The 18,033-nt window shown below is 41.9% G+C and overlaps 1 protein-coding gene across 1 annotated transcript in view; it reads left to right on the top strand.

Moving 5' to 3' along the window:
* Positions 1-14,605, top strand: part of LOC149432442 (lysine-specific histone demethylase 1A) — a 63,701-nt gene extending 49,096 nt beyond the window's left edge. Inside the window, exons 17-19 of the mRNA XM_089665188.1 lie at positions 7,719-7,846; positions 8,945-9,091; positions 12,904-14,605. Of these exons, the coding sequence (XP_089521314.1) occupies positions 7,719-7,846; positions 8,945-9,091; positions 12,904-13,080 (452 nt within the window). The 3' untranslated portion in view covers positions 13,081-14,605. The remainder of the gene's footprint in view (positions 1-7,718; positions 7,847-8,944; positions 9,092-12,903) is intronic.
* Positions 14,606-18,033: the final 3,428 nt, after the last annotated feature.

The following is an 18,033-nucleotide window of genomic DNA, read 5'->3' as shown; positions in this document are numbered from 1 at the left end:
CTTTGACTTGCAGCCTTGGTCTACTTTAGCTCTTTCACTCTTTCATCATTAACAATGTATTTTTTGAGCAATTTGTCAACAAGGTGTTAATTGCCTGCTAACAGTCCAAATCTTATAAGCTGGAAAGTTTCAGACATTGCTTGTAAAGCTGCTGTTATGCAGCCTTTTTTTTTGTATGCTAGTGAAAGACACTGTAGAATATTAATAAACAAGGAATTCCGATACACAGGGTTAATTGAAAAATACATTGAGACATGGCCAGGGCTAATGCTATTGAAGAATAACTATAGAAGAGAAATATGGGTGCTTTCATGTGGATTGCCTTCTGAAAATGCTAATTGCTTGGCTGTCATTTCTACCTGCTTGTCTTATGCCAGATTGGTCCCCAAGAAATTGAGGCCATGAGGATTGGCATGACATGTGGGCAACTAAGGTTCAAGAAACGTCATCAATAGAGGCGTATGTGTTACCCCCATATTTGCCCAGGATAACCTCTCCCACTACCAGCATGCCTCAATTTTTTTTGCTAGTGTCCTAGCTAGGGTTCCACCTATGCTGTTGTTGTTTTTTTTTTTGTTTTTTTTTTTACCAGTGAGTGCGAGTATCGATGCTTTTGGTCAAGTACTCACCGATGTCTTTGTGGTGCGATTTGAGCCCTTACAAAATGAATGGGCTCAAACCACACTGCAAAGAATTGCATGCAATTTGAACATGAATGCGGTGCAATTCCTGTCCAAATCCTATTCAGTTTCCTGCACAGCTCCTGTGTCCCAGGCTTGTCGTAGTGACTTCAGCCTGAGTTCACACTGGAGCGGTGCGGGTAACTTCCCTGCATGATGGGTTCCACCACCCCCCAAGCCAAAGCTCTTTTCGCTGTACTACTTCTGTGGATCACAGGAGTGCAGTTTGTTCTGCACTCCTGTGACCTGGTTTCAGTTGACAGTGTGCTGAAGTCACTCAGCCGGTCCAGGCTGGGGAAAGATCCGACTTTAAATTCCGAGCCAGCTGCTCCCTCCCCCTCCACAGCCCAGCACTACAGTGAACGCTGGATAAGCAGAGAGTGGTGACTGACAGTCCTGCTATCTGCTCAGAGCGGCTGTGAGAATCCAGCAATCAGTGGTCATGTGATCACTGAGTTCTCACCCTTGGCTTCTTTTAGAGGGCCTTGGGGACTAATATTATATAACTTTTTGTAATACTCCGTAAACACTTTAATAATCTCTTTATTTGAGTGGACCAACTCCCCCTTTGAACTTTTTATCTTTTCTATATAGTTCCTATTTTTCTTTTTATTCAAAGCTCTCATTAGATATCTTCCTGGTCTGTCTCCCCATCTATATCTCTCGTTCAAAACCCTGTTGTATACTCTTCTCTTCTCCTCATCCATCAACCTCTCTAGCTCATCTTTTTTATCCAATAACCTCTGTCTCGTATCTTTTGTTATTTTCTTCTTATGGATCTGCTCCAAGTCCAATATTTCTTTTAAGAGCCCACTGACCCTCTCTCTTCTTTCCTTTTTCTTCCTTGCTCCTGCCGCAATCAAGATTCCTCTTATGAATACCTTGTGGCTTTCCCAGACTGTAGCTATCGATACTTCCTCTGTTTCGTTCTCCTTAAAGTATACCTTAATCTCTTTCTCGATTTTCTGAACTACATCCTCATCCAGAAGAAGAACCTCATTTAACCTCCACCCTAATCCTCCTGTCCACCTTCTTCCCCATCCCATTTTCATTACAACAGGAGCATGATCCGAGAACGTCCTTGTCTCTATGTCAACTTTAACCAGATGATCTATAAGTTGATGGTCTATTAAGATGTAATCTAATCTCGAGTATATCTCATGTGCATTAGAGAAGAAGGTATAGTCTCTGTCTTTCATATGCTTTATTCTCCAAGTGTCCACTAGTTGATATTCATGCATCACTTTTTTCAGAGCTCTCAGAGACCTACTCCCCTCTCTTTGCACGGAAGAGGTATTATCCTTTTGTGGGTCCATACAGAAATTTAGGTCTCCAGCTACTATCAAGCGCCCTTTTTTAAATTCCATTAATTTTTTCAGCAGACCCTTCATATACATCTCCGGGTTTTTATTAGGGCAGTATATATTGGTTAAAGTACACTCAATCCCCTGGAGTCTACCTTTTAAGAATAAAAACCTCCCCTCCGGGTCGGTTCTTCTATCCTCCAGCTCAAATCTCATATTCTTTGCCAAACCTTCTGCTTTCTCATTTGTTCCAATAAAGGTCTCAAGGATCTTCTTCTCCATAGGGTCTCTGATGTTAAGTCCGCATAGATTTGGATATCTAAATCTCTATATTTAATTATTGATCTTCCTTTAATCTTCCTCCAAATCTTATCTTTGTCCCCAGATTTTTGAAATTGAACAACTGTGTCCCTCGGTCTCTCCTTCCCCATGATCTGTTTGAACTTTCCTGTTCTGAACACTCCATCCAGATTAATCCCTTCAGATTCCGCTCTATCCATTATGGAGTTTAGAATTTTACTAACTAGTTCATACAGTGATTCCCCTTTTACAGAATCTGGGATTCCTCGTACCCTAAGATTACTCCTTCTTTCTTTATTCTCTTGAACCTCCATCCTATAAAGAAGTTTTTTCTGAATAAAGTCCATATTTATTATCTTCCTTTCTAGTTTAACAATGGTTTGGGCCTGATTTTTAACTTTCTCCTCTGTTTCCTCCACTCTCAGCAACAGGTGCCCCAAATCATTCCGAATAGATGTCATTTCTTGCTTTATCATTTTCTCCAGACTTTGAAACATTTCTATCATCTCTTTTTTATTTGGTACATGTAGTTCACCCTCAGGTTCGTTTTTCTCCAGCCTTTCCACCGTTTGTTGACTACAGCTGCTATTCATGTCCAGTGATAATCTAGGGTTACTACCCAAACTGATTTCCATTTCACCTTTTTCACTAGCATCTTGGGGCCTTTCTGGAGTACTATTTCCTTGAGTAGTATATTTCTTGATCGTTCCCGTTTGGGACCCTTTGAGCCCTGCTCCTTTAATTCCTTTATTCTTCATGTCCTCTATGGGTCTTGTTTTCTTCTATGACCCCTTATACAAATGTATGTCATATGTCTATGGCTTGTTAACCCAGCCTTGCCTTGCTATTTTTCCTTTTATTTTACTTTTCTGTGTCTCCTTATTCCTCTTCTCTTCTCCACCTCTTCTTGACCCTTGGGAATCCCCCCTCCTCTCCTTCACCTTTTTCCTCCCCTCTGCCACAGGAGATTATAGTACACACACAATATTCCAGTATGTAAAAAGCCCCAGCCGCTCTCACTCACCCTTCTCTTTACTTGTAAGAGGCTCTGGTCATCGGGTAGAGGGCTTTTCTCAGTCCTAGGGGGATTCCTCCGGGTCTCCTTTGGCTTTTCGGTCACTTGGGGGTCATCACAAGGCAACAGGCTGCTTCTCCTAATTTTCCAGGGTCCAGGGCTAGTCTGCGCGCCGGGGAGCGAGGCCAGGAGTAAGCCGGCACTTCCCTCTCTGCTCGGGATGCCGGCCGGTCTCACCTCCTCCCAGAGATCCTCCGCGGCTAGTCACATGGTCCCGCCGCGTCTCCTCGTCTCCCGGCTGACCAGGCTCCTGCCTCTCTTCACGGGCTACTCACCTCCCCTGCTCTCCGACCTCTCCTCCTCGGCCCACCTAACTCCGGTGAGTCTGCCCCTTCATTTTTTTGCTTCAGAGGGTCCCTGGGAAGGATGGAAAGCGGAGCCTAGCAGAATGCTAGTGCCTCACGCTCTCCTCGGCCCCCATGTTCGGGCTCCTCCCTCCCGTCCCTGATCCTAGATTTGGCAGAGAGTGAGTTCTCACCCTTGGAGTCAGTGGGAGACCGATGCACCATTAGGGCGATGCTGCATCCACTTAGGTAAGTATAACTGAGCAAAAAAAAAGAAAAAGCCCATATTTCTCTTTTAAGCAGAACTAACACAGAAATTAACAGCCAAATATATATATCTATCTATCTCATTAGTTATGACACCAGCTACTTGATGGCTTGATACTGTAGAGTCAACATATGGACATTGGAAACTGTAACCGTTCTCATTCAAGGTTTTGGGCAACAGTTACATTGGTGAGTTTAGTTCAGCTTTAAGAAGGCCCTCACTATTCTGGTAATAGGTGCACCTCTCTTTAACCACTTCCATACCGGCACTTTTACCCCCTTCCCTCCCAGGCCATTTTTCAGGTTTCAGCGCTCTCACACTTTGAATGACAATTGCGTGGTCATACAACATTGTACCTAAACTAAAATTTTATCATTTTCTTCACACAACTAGAGCTTTCTTTTGGTGGTATTTAATCACTGCCGGGGTTTTTATTTTTTGCTAAATTAACAAAAAAAGACCGAAAATTTTGAAAAAAAAAGTTTTTCTTTTTGCAAAAAAGTTTTTGTTTGTAAAAAAATAATTGTTCTTCATAAATTTAGGCCGAGATGTATTCTACTACATGTCTTTGGTGAAAATAACCCAAATTAGGATGTATTTTTTAGTTTCTAGGAAAGTTATAGAGTTCACAAACTATGGTATAGATCTGAAAATTGATCAATCCTGAAGTACTGACAGCCAATCTAATTTCTTGAGGTCCAAAAATGTCAGAAAAGTACAGATATGACCCCTTTTTCCAAAGTAGACAGTCCGACGTACTTCATAACAGACATGGCGAGTTTTTTGAAGTTGTATTTTTTTTTCATAATGTTTTGGAAAATGAAAAAAATAAAAAAAATAATTTTCACTATTTTTTTTTTTTACATACTGTCACCAGTGCAGTACAGCGTCATCATCATATAACTGGCATGGCAGTGATCAGGGACACTGACTGGTGACAGCACGAAAAAAATTATATATAATTTTTTTTTTGCATTTTTTTTAACTATTTTTAAGTTTTTATTACTTTTTTTTTTTTAAAGATTTTTTTTTTTTCATATTTCACTATGACCAAAGTAGTATAATGTTACCATAGTAACATTGTGCTACTTTGGGGAAGTGATCAGTATTTTTTTTTTTTTTTTACACAATTTGCTTATAGCAAAGAATTACTTTGCTATAAGCAAGCATTCACCTGAATGACATCGATTCATTCAGGGTTTTTTTTTTTCTTTCTTTTCTCGTGCTTAGCTGTGATTTGACCACGGCTAATCACATGACGTGCATGTGATCACTGTGACCATTCACAGCTAGACACTAGTATACAATGGATGGCATGAATGAAGCCATCCATTGTATACAACTGTCATGTGACCTGCTGTGATTGGTCACAGCAGGTCACATGGTACCAGCAACGGGGGCCGGTACTCAGATCTGTCATCGTCCGTGTCCGAGGTACACAGCCGGTGACAGATCGTGCCACTGCGCGGCTCTGCAAGCACGCAAACTGCGCATGCCCGGGAGGACGCCGTACGGCGTCCACCCGGAAAGCTAAAGCATTTTGCCGGCCGCAAGCGGCTATTGGCCTGGCGTCTAATGGTTAAGGACCCAGATGAAAAACCATTGTAAGCCCTTTCTATCTGGTCTTGCTTTTTGTATGATTCTGGCTATGAACGTAGTTTGTCAAACCATGTCTGAATTATGTAAATCCTTTAGGACATTTAACTGCTGCTGTGGTTGATCCCTCTGCAAGTGAGTAGATTGGATCCTGTCCTGGGCAGAACTTCTTTTTTCCAGCCTTGTCAGCCATGTACATTCCAGACATAGTCAATTGGCAGGCAGACTTCTCAGCTGACAGCATCTGCACCCATGGTCCCTATACCATGAGTTCCGGGACCAAGGACCTCCTGGTTCAACAACAAAATGAGATGGGTTTGTCTCCAGGTACAGATATTCTCTAATGGAAGCTGTGGTTGCTCTGGTGATTCTTTTGTATTGGTAAACCCTGATCTGTGCCTTTTCTTCCCCTTAAAAGTCTTTCTCATTTTCTTTGCCTGGTTGAGAAGGACCAATGCACCATCATGCTTCTAAGTCACTGGCTTTAACAGCATAGGACTTCGAGTTTATTGCTTGCAAAGTCAATCATCAGACATGGATGGCATATTTCACTTCGTATGAGTTTTGGGACTTTCACCACACAGTTTCCATGTGGGATCAATTTTCTCCTTTCTGCAGCAGAGTGTGCACCAATGTCTGGGTCTTCGGTTCTATCAAGGGTCAGGTTTCTGCTCTTTCTACTCTTTCAGAGACCATTGGCTTCTCACTCTTTTTAATTAAGACCTTTGTACAGGGGGTCTCCCATTTAGCAACATTTGTCCTATTCCTATGATTCAGTGGGATGTGGATCTTGTTTTCTCTCTGAGCTTAGGGAAACTACCTTTGAAACCTATTAGAGACGTTTCTCTCTCTGGTCTTACCCTGGTAGTCTTCACTTCTGTGAGAAGAGTATCTGAGTTGACAGCCTTATCCTGCAAGGAAACATTTTTGGTTTTGAATAAGATGTTAAGGCCCAGGACTTTCTTTTTGCCCAAGTTATTTTCTGCCTTTCACTTTAACCAGGACATCCTCATCCTGTCCTATGTGACTAAGGTTCACCAAAAGTCAATTTCCTTCTGTTGCCTGGATGTGGCTTAGTCAGTGAGCCCCTGCTTATTTTCAGGAATCTGATTTTCCTATTTGTAATTCTGGATGGACCCCTTAAGGGTGCATCAGCTTCTTATTCCACCCATCTCTAGATCAGACAGACTATCATCCAAGCTTGTGGTCTAAAGGATTGGGTTCTACCATTTTCTGACAAAATAAAACACTGTACAAATATTGTGATGGCTTCTTAGTCTTTTCTTCATTCCCTAATTTTTGCAAGGCTGCAGCTGATTCCTTAATGGATGGATACCAATCTGTGTTTGTCATGCTCTATACTGCTTTTCTAAAAACTGAGACATCTTGGTACTGAGAGGGGTTATCTTTGATGGTCCTACAGTTCTGTTTGCTAGTGTTCAATCCTACAGTAGGTGCTGGTATAACACAAGGCTTCTTGTTTGCCTCAATGGACAAGAAAGTGTTTTTTCATGGCGAGTACAAACGTCCTATTTATTCCTGCCAATCCCTTCACTGGCTCCCGATTGCCCAACGCATCAAATTCAAACTGCTAACCCTGACCTACAAAGCCATTCACAACGCTGCCCCAACCTACATAACTGACCTGATACCCAAATACTACCCTACCCGTGCTCTCCGCTCCTCACAGGACCTCCTACTCTCTAGCTCCCTGGTCTCCTCCTCCCACGCCCGGTTGCAGGACTTCTCTAGGACTTCCCCCATCCTCTGGAACTCCCTACCCCAATCCATCAGACTGTCACCCACCCTCCTCACCTTCAGGCGCACCCTGAAAACCCTCCTCTTCAGGGAAGCCTACCCCAACCTCACATAACACCTGACCTCACCTAACAACCTCCTCCACTCCTCCCACCACTCCATCCCCCACAGCCATCTCCACCTTCCCCTCCCTCCTAGATTGTAAGCTCGAAAGAACAGGACCCTCGAACCCCTCGTGTATTGTATTGTTACTGTCTTGTCTCATGTTCTGTCCCCCTTGCTACTGTACAGTGCTGAGCATACCCTTTGGCGCTATATACTGTATAATAATATAATATTTCCCATGGGATTTTTTTTTCCCTTCTATGTTTCTAAAAGTGTACATTAACTTTTATTCTATCCAGTTTAAAAACAGCTGTTCTTTGTCCTTAATAAGATGGTTTTGTTTGACAGCACCAATACTTCTGGCCTTAGTAGCAGGAGAAGCAGCTGGGATCATGGAAAATATCAGTGATGATGTTATAGTCGGACGTTGTTTAGCCATTCTCAAAGGGATATTTGGAAGTAGTGCAGTTCCACAGGTACATCTTTCACAGCCAAATATTGAATTTGTGTTTGTTTGTGGTATGTGTTAAAGTATAACTAAAGGCAAAACCATTTTTTTTTTTTAAAGCTTTGGATAAAGTGGCGATGGATTTGAACCCGTCAGGCTTTCAAACCTGTCTAGGGATTCACCCTCCTGTATTTGTACTGTTAGCCATTATCACTGCAAGTGTGAAAGAAAATCACAAATTTTAGGTTCGAATCAGAGGGGATTAGAGAGGCAATCTTCCAGTGGTAACACTAGTTCCACTGACCCTGGAGACAACCAGGGATACCTTTTTATTTTGGAGGGATTTCACCTCACTTCCTTTTATTTATTTATTTTTTGCCAAGACAAAGAGAAATCTCCCCCGTGGGATACAGACTCATCAGGGGTTAGAAACAGGGGTTTTAACTCTCTCATACTCTATCCATAATGATAATTATTGTTTCACTTTTAGTTCTAATTTAAGTTTTATACATGTTATCATGTAAACCACACTTTGACTACCAAGCCCCAAATGCAAGCTACGTATGAACCATGAAAACAAAAATGTAGCTTTTGAGCCTCACTGTTACCGTGCAAATGTGAAAAATTTCAGTATTACAATATTACTATTGGCTCAAATATATTTTTCTGTAAAGCCTAAGTCAATGTTTTCTTTCATTTTAAATACTTAATCTTGGCCAAGCTGGCTCAAATAACCACTGTCTGCGCTGTATAAACTGTAAGTAGAATCGGCTACATACAGTATACAATGCTGTGTTCCAGCAGCAGAATAGGGACTTCCCATCTACTGCTGGAAGAAAATCAAGTAGGGTTGAGTGAATGGCAGAATGAATGGAAATTCATGGCACATGGAACAGGTATGTATCAGTGCATTGTGGTAATGCACGTGTTACCGCAACATTCAAGTGTGAAAAAGGCTTTGGAATATTGATTGAGGATGAGCAGTTGACAGGGCAGCAACTATCATATCTTCATGTATCCAGTAGCCTCCACTTACTCTGGAAATTTGAAACAAAAGTAACTAAGCCTAACTTGGAAAAATAAATGTTTTATAAATAATAATGAGATTTGATATAATTCCGTCTAGCCAAAGGAAACTGTTGTGAGTCGGTGGCGTGCTGATCCATGGGCCCGTGGTTCTTACTCTTATGTAGCAGCTGGTTCTTCTGGGAATGATTATGACTTAATGGCTCAACCAATTACTCCAGGTCCTGCCATTCCTGGAGCACCTCAGGTGAGTTAAATATCACAATGAAAGCTGAAATCTATGCACTCTGTTTTAACCATGCATGTTCCTTACATTTATTGCATGTGGAATTAAATGTTCTATCTCTGAGTGTGTGTAGAAAAGTCATACAATTAATATGCTACCTCTCAAATTAGCCTTTATAGGAAAACTCCTGTAAGTGCAAACCTTAGTGGTTAGGCTGATATGTGCCATACCCCCTCTGGTCACTAATTTGGCTTGTAGCATGTTGACAGGTGCTGCAAGTGTTTTGAAATGTGATTTTATAATTGATGGAGTAGAAAGTGTCAATATAAGGGCTCTTTCACATGGGCGTTCCATATGTCCATTTTTTTCATCTGTCCATTTACGGTTGAAAAACGGACACCCATGTATTTCATGGACTAGCGGATCCAAATGGATGATCTTCCGTTTACATCCATTAATGTCCATATCCATTAACATCTGTTTTTTTGAACGGAAGAAAATTATTTTTCTTCCGTAAAGAAAAAAAACGGAACGGACGAAAAATGGATGTACAGGTGAAACTCGAAAAATTAGAATATCGTGCAAAAGTTCATTTATTTCAGTAATGCAACTTAAAAGGTGAAACAAATATATGAGATAGACTCATTACATGTAAAGCAAGATAGTTCAAGCCGTGATTTGTCATAATTGTGATGATTATGTCTTACAGCTCATGAAAACCCCAAATCCACAATCTCAGAAAATTAGAATATTGTGAAAAGGTGCAATATTCTAGGCTCAAAGTGTCCCACTCTAATCAGCTAATTAAGCCATAACACCTGCAAAGGGTTCCTGAGCCTTCAAATGGTCTCTCAGTCTGGTTCAGTAGGAATCACAATCATGGGAAAAACTGCTGACCTGACAGTTGGGCAGAAAACCATCATTGACACCCTCCATAAGGAGGGAAAGCCGCAAAAGGTAATTGCAAAAGAAGTTGGATGTTCCCAAAGTGCTGTATCAAAGCTCATTAATAGAAAGTTATGTGGAAGGGTAAAGTGTGGAAGAAAAAGGTGTACAAGCAGCAGGGATGACCACAGCCTGGAGAGGATTGTCAGGAAAAGGCCATTCAAAAGTGTTGGGGACTTTCACAAGGAGTGGACTGAGGCTGGAGTTAGTGCATCAAGAGCCACCACACACAGATGGATCCTGGACATGGGCTTGAAATGTCGTATTCCTCTTGTCAAGCCGCTCGTGAACAGCAAACAACGTCAGAAGTGTCTTACCTGGGCTAAAGAAAAACAGACCTGGTCTATTGCTCAGTGGTCCAAAGTCCTCTTTTCTGATGAGAGCAACTTTTCCATCTCATTTGGAAACCAAGGACTCAGATTATGGAGGAAGAATGGAGAGGCACACACTGCAAGATGCTTGAAGTCCAGTGTGAAGTTTCCACAGTCTGTGTTGATTTGGGGAGCCATGTCATCTGCTGGTATTGGTCCACTGTGCTTCATTAAGTCCAGGGTCAACACAGCCGTCTACCAGGAGATTTTGGAGCACTTCATGCTTCCTTCTGCAGATGAGCTTTATGGAGATGCTGACTTAATTTTCCAGCAGGACTTGGCAACTGCCCACACTGCCAAAAGCACCAAAACCTGGTTCAATGACCGTGGGATTACTGTGCTTGATTGGCCAGCAAACTCGCCTGCCCTAAACCCCATAGAGAATCTATGGGGGATTGGCAAGAGAAAGATGAGAGACATGAGACCGAACAATGCAGAAGAGCTGAAGGCCGCTATTGAAGCATCCTGGTCTTCCATAACACCTCAGCAGTGCCACAGGCTGATAGCTTCCATGCCACACCGCTTTGAGGCAGTAATTGCTGCAAAAGGGGCCCAAACCAAGTACTGAGTACATATGCATGCTTATACTTTTCAGAGGTCCGATATTGTTCTATGTACAATCCTTGTTTTATTGATTGCATGTAATATTCTAATTCTCTGAGATTGTGGATTTGGGGTTTCATGAGCTGTAAGCCATAATCATCACAATTATGACAAATCACGGCTTGAACTATCTTGCTTTGCATGTAATGAGTCTATCTCATATATTAGTTTCATCTTTTACGTTGCATTATTGAAATAAGTGAACTATTGCACGAGATTCTAATTTTTCGAGTTTCATCTGTATATGGATATACAGTCCATTTTTGCATTGGTAAAGGATGTAAACTGATGAAAAACTGATGTGAACTGTTCCATTTTTTTCTTGGAAAAAAACATGACTAAACTGATGGAAAAAAATGGAATTCCCGTGTGAAAGGACACTCAGTCCTTTTCATCAGTGTGAATAGTTGATGCAAGCTGAGAAATGTTCCCATGTATACTTTATTAGCTAGCGTGGCTGTTTCAGAGTTCCATAAGTCTGGCATAGGTTGTTAATTTAAAAACCTTTTTTTCTAAATCAAACTCCAAATCAAACACAATTTTTATGTGGCTTGCCAGAGTCATGACCCACTGCTATTCTCACTTGACTGATAGTAGCACATGCATAGTACCACGTTCCTCACTTTTCTTCATAGAGTTGAAGGCTCAGGTCCATTTAACATAATCTCCCTCTGTGAGTACAGCTAAACAGTAAAGCAGGGTTCATAATGTTGCAGTGGGGTAAGGCAGCCCATTCTACCTAATGCATCAAAAAGTTGTTTTTAATGCAACACACAGTGTCACTCTGCATTGTATTGCACTTAAAATGAAGCTGCGTTGGTAAGGTACTTGTGGACGCCATTAAGAATGAATGGCACAACAGCACACAAACACATGAAGCTCCACTACAACAGTGTGGACCCCACCTAAAGACGCTCAATATCCCTTAAGGCTGAGGCTTAGCAATTCCTTGTCACTATGGCAACTGGAAAATGCCCAGAACAGTGTGTATTTAAAGTGATATTAAGTGCCCGGTCATACCAGTGCCATTTGGGAATTGAAATTGCATCTAATGAATGTCAGTGTCTTCACATTTCTGATTTTCTGCAGTGCGGTTTCTAAAGTAGTTTTTGCATTACCGATCCTGTTCTTTGGTTCCTCGCTGGCGCACCTGGCCCCTCCCTCGTGCCCCCAGAGCAAGCAGCTTACTAAGGGGGCACCCAAGCAGGCTCGCTCCCGAGCAACTGCTACTTGTGCCCATTCACACACAGCTGCGGCTCGGTCTCACACCCTTTCTCTACTCATTGGCTCACCGGCTGTGATTGACTGCAACGGGAGCCAATGAGGAGGGAGAGTCCCTGAAGAACCGAGGCTGTTGTGCACATTGCTGGATTACTATGGGCCTCCGATAAATATAATGGGGCTGCTGCCCACAGGTTTTTTACCTTCCTGCATAGAATTTAGGGCTGGCCTGATTTTAACCAAACCATGCACCACATGTCTTGTCACAAGAATTTAAGTGAATACTAATCTATCCATTCTACCTAATATTAGCATGATAAAGCAGGGAAGGATTGGAGAAAATGGTTTTACTGTAAGGCAGGTTTAAAAATAATCCTGAAGTAGAACAGATATGGAAGAGGACTGACCTAAACTTGGTGATATGTTCTTAATATGCTTAAAGCGGAGCTCCACCCAAAATGGGAGGTTCCGCTTTAAGCCTTTGTCTCCCGCTCCCCATTTAAGGATTGGCACCTTTGGTGAAACCAGCCATGAGGAGGACACCGAGGGAAAGGTAAGTGTCTCTATTTTAAAAGTCAGCAGCTACAGTTTTTGGAGCTGTTGACTTTTTTTTTTTTTTCAGCTGCAACTCCGCTTTAACTGTCAGTCCACACTGTACCTGATTTGATTTTTTTTTTTTTTTTTTCTCTCTAGCCTATCCCTCGCTTGTTCTTTGCTGGTGAGCACACCATCAGGAATTATCCAGCTACAGTTCATGGAGCTCTCCTGAGTGGTTTGAGAGAGGCAGGACGTATTGCTGATCAGTTCCTTGGTGTCATGTACAATATACCTCGTCAACCCACCACTGGGGGTCCTGCACCAACCATGTAGTTAACTATAGATGGACATTGGATTGATTTAATTTTGGACTGGATTTCTTCATTTGAACACACCTATTTATGGCTGCTGAAGTATTTCAAACCAAGATGATCATCAAAGTATTAATGGATTTGTTACTCCAAACTGTTTTGTACACCAACATCAAATTCTGATGTTAATTTTGTCAGATCATGATTGCTATTTTCTGGCACAAGTAGCTACATTTTGCATCCAGAATTATGCCCCTTAATGTTTAAACAAACATTCTGGCATTGATTATTACTGTCTTTTTCTTTTGTCTTGGGTCTGTCCTTTTTTTTTTTTTTTTTTTATTTTGTAGTACATTTGTGTAGTAACTGTCTGATCAAGTATTTTTTATAATAAAGCTCTTTATAAAAAAAAAAAAGTTAAAATTAATAAAAAAGCAAAAACAATATAATTTCAGTGGGTTTATAACTTATTTGTCATCACACAATAGCAGAACTCCAGAAATTATTATACAGGGTTAATATGCCAGCAATTTGTGCATGTAATGGAAAAAGGCTGGTACAAAAGATGCTTGGATGGGATTACAAGTACAGCCAGTGTTCATTAGCATACAGTAGATTATTTCAGGTACTTATATAGCGCCGTTAATTTACGCAGCGCTTTACATATATATTATACATTCACATCAGTCCCTAAGCCTCAAGGGGTGTACAATCTAAGAGATTGGACATGGGAGCAGAGTTTCTGGGTTTGCAAAGTGTAGTCACTTTTTGGTGCTTCGTAGTGGTCTAACAAAACGTGAGTAGATGACTGTGTGTGCAGGTGTCCAATAAAGAGATGTCTTCCACAAAGATAACGAAAAGTCACCTGAAGGTGCCTGCACATACCTGTAGCAGCATCTTAAATTCCCCTGCCAAAGCCCCAACACTTCATGATTGTCTTGCCCCTACCTGCCTTCTGCACATTCCTAATCACCAGCAAGGCAGCTGATCATAATGATGGCTCATTAGAAATTTGTGGGGGCAGTAAGCTCTGAAACTCTGTGAAAGTGTATGACCCTTGCCTTTCGGAACGTCCAGTATTCGGCTATGACAGGAGGGTTTGAGAGACCTCAATTTGCCTATGTTTCATACATGCATTTTTTTTTTCTTTTATCTATGGCAGAGTCTCTTTTAAATCCTAGGCACAAGGCTGTAACTGCATAGACAAATGTTTTTTTTAAATCTTACACAGGAATATAAAAATAAATTGAAAGCAACATGACTGTGTTAAAAAAATCATGAGAGCAATATGGGACTATCATTGTTGAATTTTGAAAATAGCTGCCTGGTGTGTTGTACTATATTTTCCAGTGAGTGACCTGGAACAAGTAGAGATGTGACTTTCATATTCTGTGTCCTTGTTTCAAACCAGAGAATCGGACATTTTGCAGCCAAACCGGCAGCTAGCTATGAAGTCGGCAACTGCGGTGCATGTATTTCTCCTATGCAAGGTGTACTTTATTAAACTGTAAATAAAAATGTTGCCTTCAGGGTCTACCTTTATAAAATGCAAATGCTTCCTGATTCTCAAACGTACCCAGTGCCATTCAAATTTGTATTGGAAAATTATCGATAAAGTAACATTTGATTGAATAATCAGGACAACAGACTCCAGACTAGAAAAGTAACTTTAGTCAAATATCGATGGTCAGGCTCTCTTGTGGCAAATGTACATATTCGCCAGCACACCATGGATCTCCAATATGGTCCAAAAAGGTTTTTATTGCAAAAAGATCATATCACAAAAAGTGCAATGTTTCGGAGCCGCACAGGACCCCTTTGTCAGGCATGTGATCATGTGCCTGACGATGGGGTCCTACGCGGTTCCAAAACGTTGCACTATCTTTTTGCGATGTGATTTTTTTTTTTTTTTTGGACCATATTGGAGCTTCATGGTGTGCTGATGAATATGTATGTTTGCCTATGTTTCCAGTCCCAGCTGGTAGTCACTACAGCACCTCCCATTAAGGAGCCATGGAGCCATACTGCCAGGAATGTGTGCGATGGGAACAAAGATAAAGGCTCTCTTGCCATCTGCTTTTATGACTTGGAAACAACTGTCAAGCCTATTTAAATAAAAATAAATATATATGCACACTCACATTTTTGTTTTATTAGGCATGGCAGTTTGCAAGTCATAAAAGTAGATGGCAAGTAAGTACAATGACCTAGTGTGATACAGTTTCTTTAAAGTATAAGTGAACCGTCACCTTGTAGAATGACCCACCCATAGGTATAGATTTTAAATGCCTTTTTTTTTTTATTATTTTAAATAGTGATCCTATAACCTCTGTTTTCAGCTGTATCAGTAGGAGGCAGGGAAATTGTTGCAATACACTGATTTTCCTAGTGAGGAGTTGTGCAGTAGGTTTGTCAGCACAAGTTCTGGTCATTGGGGGACAGCCAAGCTGTTTGCACAGCACAGCCAGAAAATTAGCCATGCTAGAATGAATGTGCTCTCATGCCCAGCATGGTCAGTGTGCAATAGGAAAGCAGTGGGACTGGCAGGATCACCAGATATTTCAACAAAGAAAGCAATGCAAAGAGCACAGGATGCTTTTCAACCCAAGTACAATAGACACGTATCAAGTATATGAAAGGCTGGAGTAACAAACACTTAAAGGTAAAATCTAATAATATAATGCACATACAGTTTTTTTGGAATTAAAAAAAATTCCTCTTGGTGGCCTGAGAACCAGTCTACTGAAAGAAATCCAGGGGCCTGTTCAGCAGGGCTTAATGCTAAGGCTAGGTTCATATATGTGCAGGTGGTGCAGCTGTGGATCCGCACAGAAATCCGTGCAGCCACACAACCCACACAGAAGAATGCGGACCCGCGAGCGGGTGCCATTCTAATGGCATGCCACCCGCACTGAAAATTGCAACCGTACTGGGAACTGAGGTTCCCATGCGGGCTGTGGTTTCAGAAGAAGTGCAGGGATTTCTTCCCTTCGTGTCCCGGGGCACAGGAGTCCATTCAAATGAATGAGCTCTTGTGCCCATGCAAAACGCAGACCACAGGAACGCAGATATGTGAACAAGGGGTAAGAAAACATGAAGGGATGCCTAGATCAGCAGGAAGAAGCTCTTCTGGAGGGGCATATCCAGCCAGCCGGGTATAGTTCTTCCTCACTGACTTCCTGGGTCAGATCAGAGCATCCATAATCCAGACCAGTGGTGTTCAACCTTTTTTTTTTTTTTCTTTTTCCCCAGTCAAGTCACCTTTTTAGAATTGTGCACAATCCTGGGGCACACGTCTGAGGGCTTGTTCACACCGCATGCGCTTGTTTTATTTTGCGCGTTACCAGGCGGTGCATCTTTTTATTAGGCTGTTCTATGCTTATGAAACACACAAAAAAAAGGTGCTGGCATGATTTTTTAAAAATTGTCCTGCATCAAAAGATAAGGTACTGCGGTACTATGTTTTAATGGTTACCAATTTATGCATATTTGCTAGATGAGTGGGAGTGTCATTAAGAAATTTAATGGCACCCACCTGCATCTGCAAAAGAGAGTGCATTTTTTTGCGGTATGGGAAAATGTATGAATTTGCATGTGTTACCACACTGCATGCCCTAAACTAGATTGTAAGGCAGAGTGGTTTGGTCAGTAGGTTTTAAATCCCTCCGGGTCCTCCCTCCTCCAAATCCCCCCTTTTATCAGAAAATGTCTCTTCCCACAACATGGCTCTCATCACTACAGGAGTAATGACAGCGACAAAGAGGCGATGAGAACCGGAGGAGGTGTGGGCTGTGCTCTCCCCCCACCCCCTCCAGCTCCCTTCCCACCTGTCTGTATACCAGAGATAACACAGAACACACTCCGATCAACTTTGCAGGGTTTGCTTAGCTCCTACTATTTTTGCTGCTGGGACAGGAGCAATGTGGGAAGGAGATAGTGGGAGATCAAGCCCAGTACAATCTGATCAGAGAGCACAGCCTTCACCTCCTCCCTTTTTCTATCTGTACTCCTTTCGGCAAATCACAGTTATCGGTAGTTCTCTCCTCCTGTCACGCTGACAGCTCGAGAGGAGAGCAGGTAATGGGCTTTCTGTGGAGGGGACATGTACACTGATCATCAGGGCACTGATGATCAGTGTAGCCCCAGCAGTGCCACCTGTCAATGTCCATCAGTGCCTTATGTCAGTGCTCATCAGTGACACATATCAATGCCACATATCAGTGCCCATCTGAGCTGCCTTTCAGTGCCACCTATCAATGCCAATCAGTGTCCATCAGTGCAGCCTCATTAGCGCACATCAGTGAAGGAGAAAAATCACTTATTTACAAAATTTTATAACAAAAACTAAGAAAAAACATTTTTTTTTCAAACTTTTCAGTGGTTTTTGGTTTGTTTAAGAAAAAATAAAAAATCCAGAGGTGATTAAATACCACCAAAATAAAGCTCTATCTGTCACAAAAAAATGATAAAATTTCACATGGGTACAGTGTTGCATGACCGTGCACTTGTCAAAGTGCGACAGCACTGAAAGCTGGAAATTGGCCTGGGCAGGAAGGGGGTATAAGTGCCCTGTAGGTAAGTGGTTAAGGACTGCCAGCGAAAATGTACAAATTTTGGCCGACCATGTGCACCCCATTGTGCTGGCAATGTTTCCCAAAGACAGAACCATTTACCAAGATGAAAATTGCTTCGATTCACAATTGGTGTCAAATCATGGTTTGATGAACATGCAAAGTCTCGCACCTTCCCTGGGCACTGCAGGCGCCGGACCTCAGTTTCATAAAGCCACTATATTTCATTATAGAGAGCACGGTTCAGGCTCCTTTTCCACCTCTGGCATCTCTGCGAGAACTGGAAAGATTTTTGCATGAAGAGTGATATAAGATCCTATTACCCACCATCCAAGACCTATATTTGTCAGTTCCCAGGGGAATCCAGGCCGTCTTGAATGCCAAAGGCAGTCCAACACCATACT

Source organism: Staurois parvus, unplaced genomic scaffold, assembly GCF_062004578.1.
Source record: "Staurois parvus isolate SC_StPar_1 unplaced genomic scaffold, SC_StPar_1.0 ptg002140l, whole genome shotgun sequence".
Classification (NCBI taxonomy): Eukaryota; Metazoa; Chordata; class Amphibia; order Anura; family Ranidae; genus Staurois; species Staurois parvus.
This window is presented reverse-complemented; position numbering and strand designations above follow the sequence as displayed.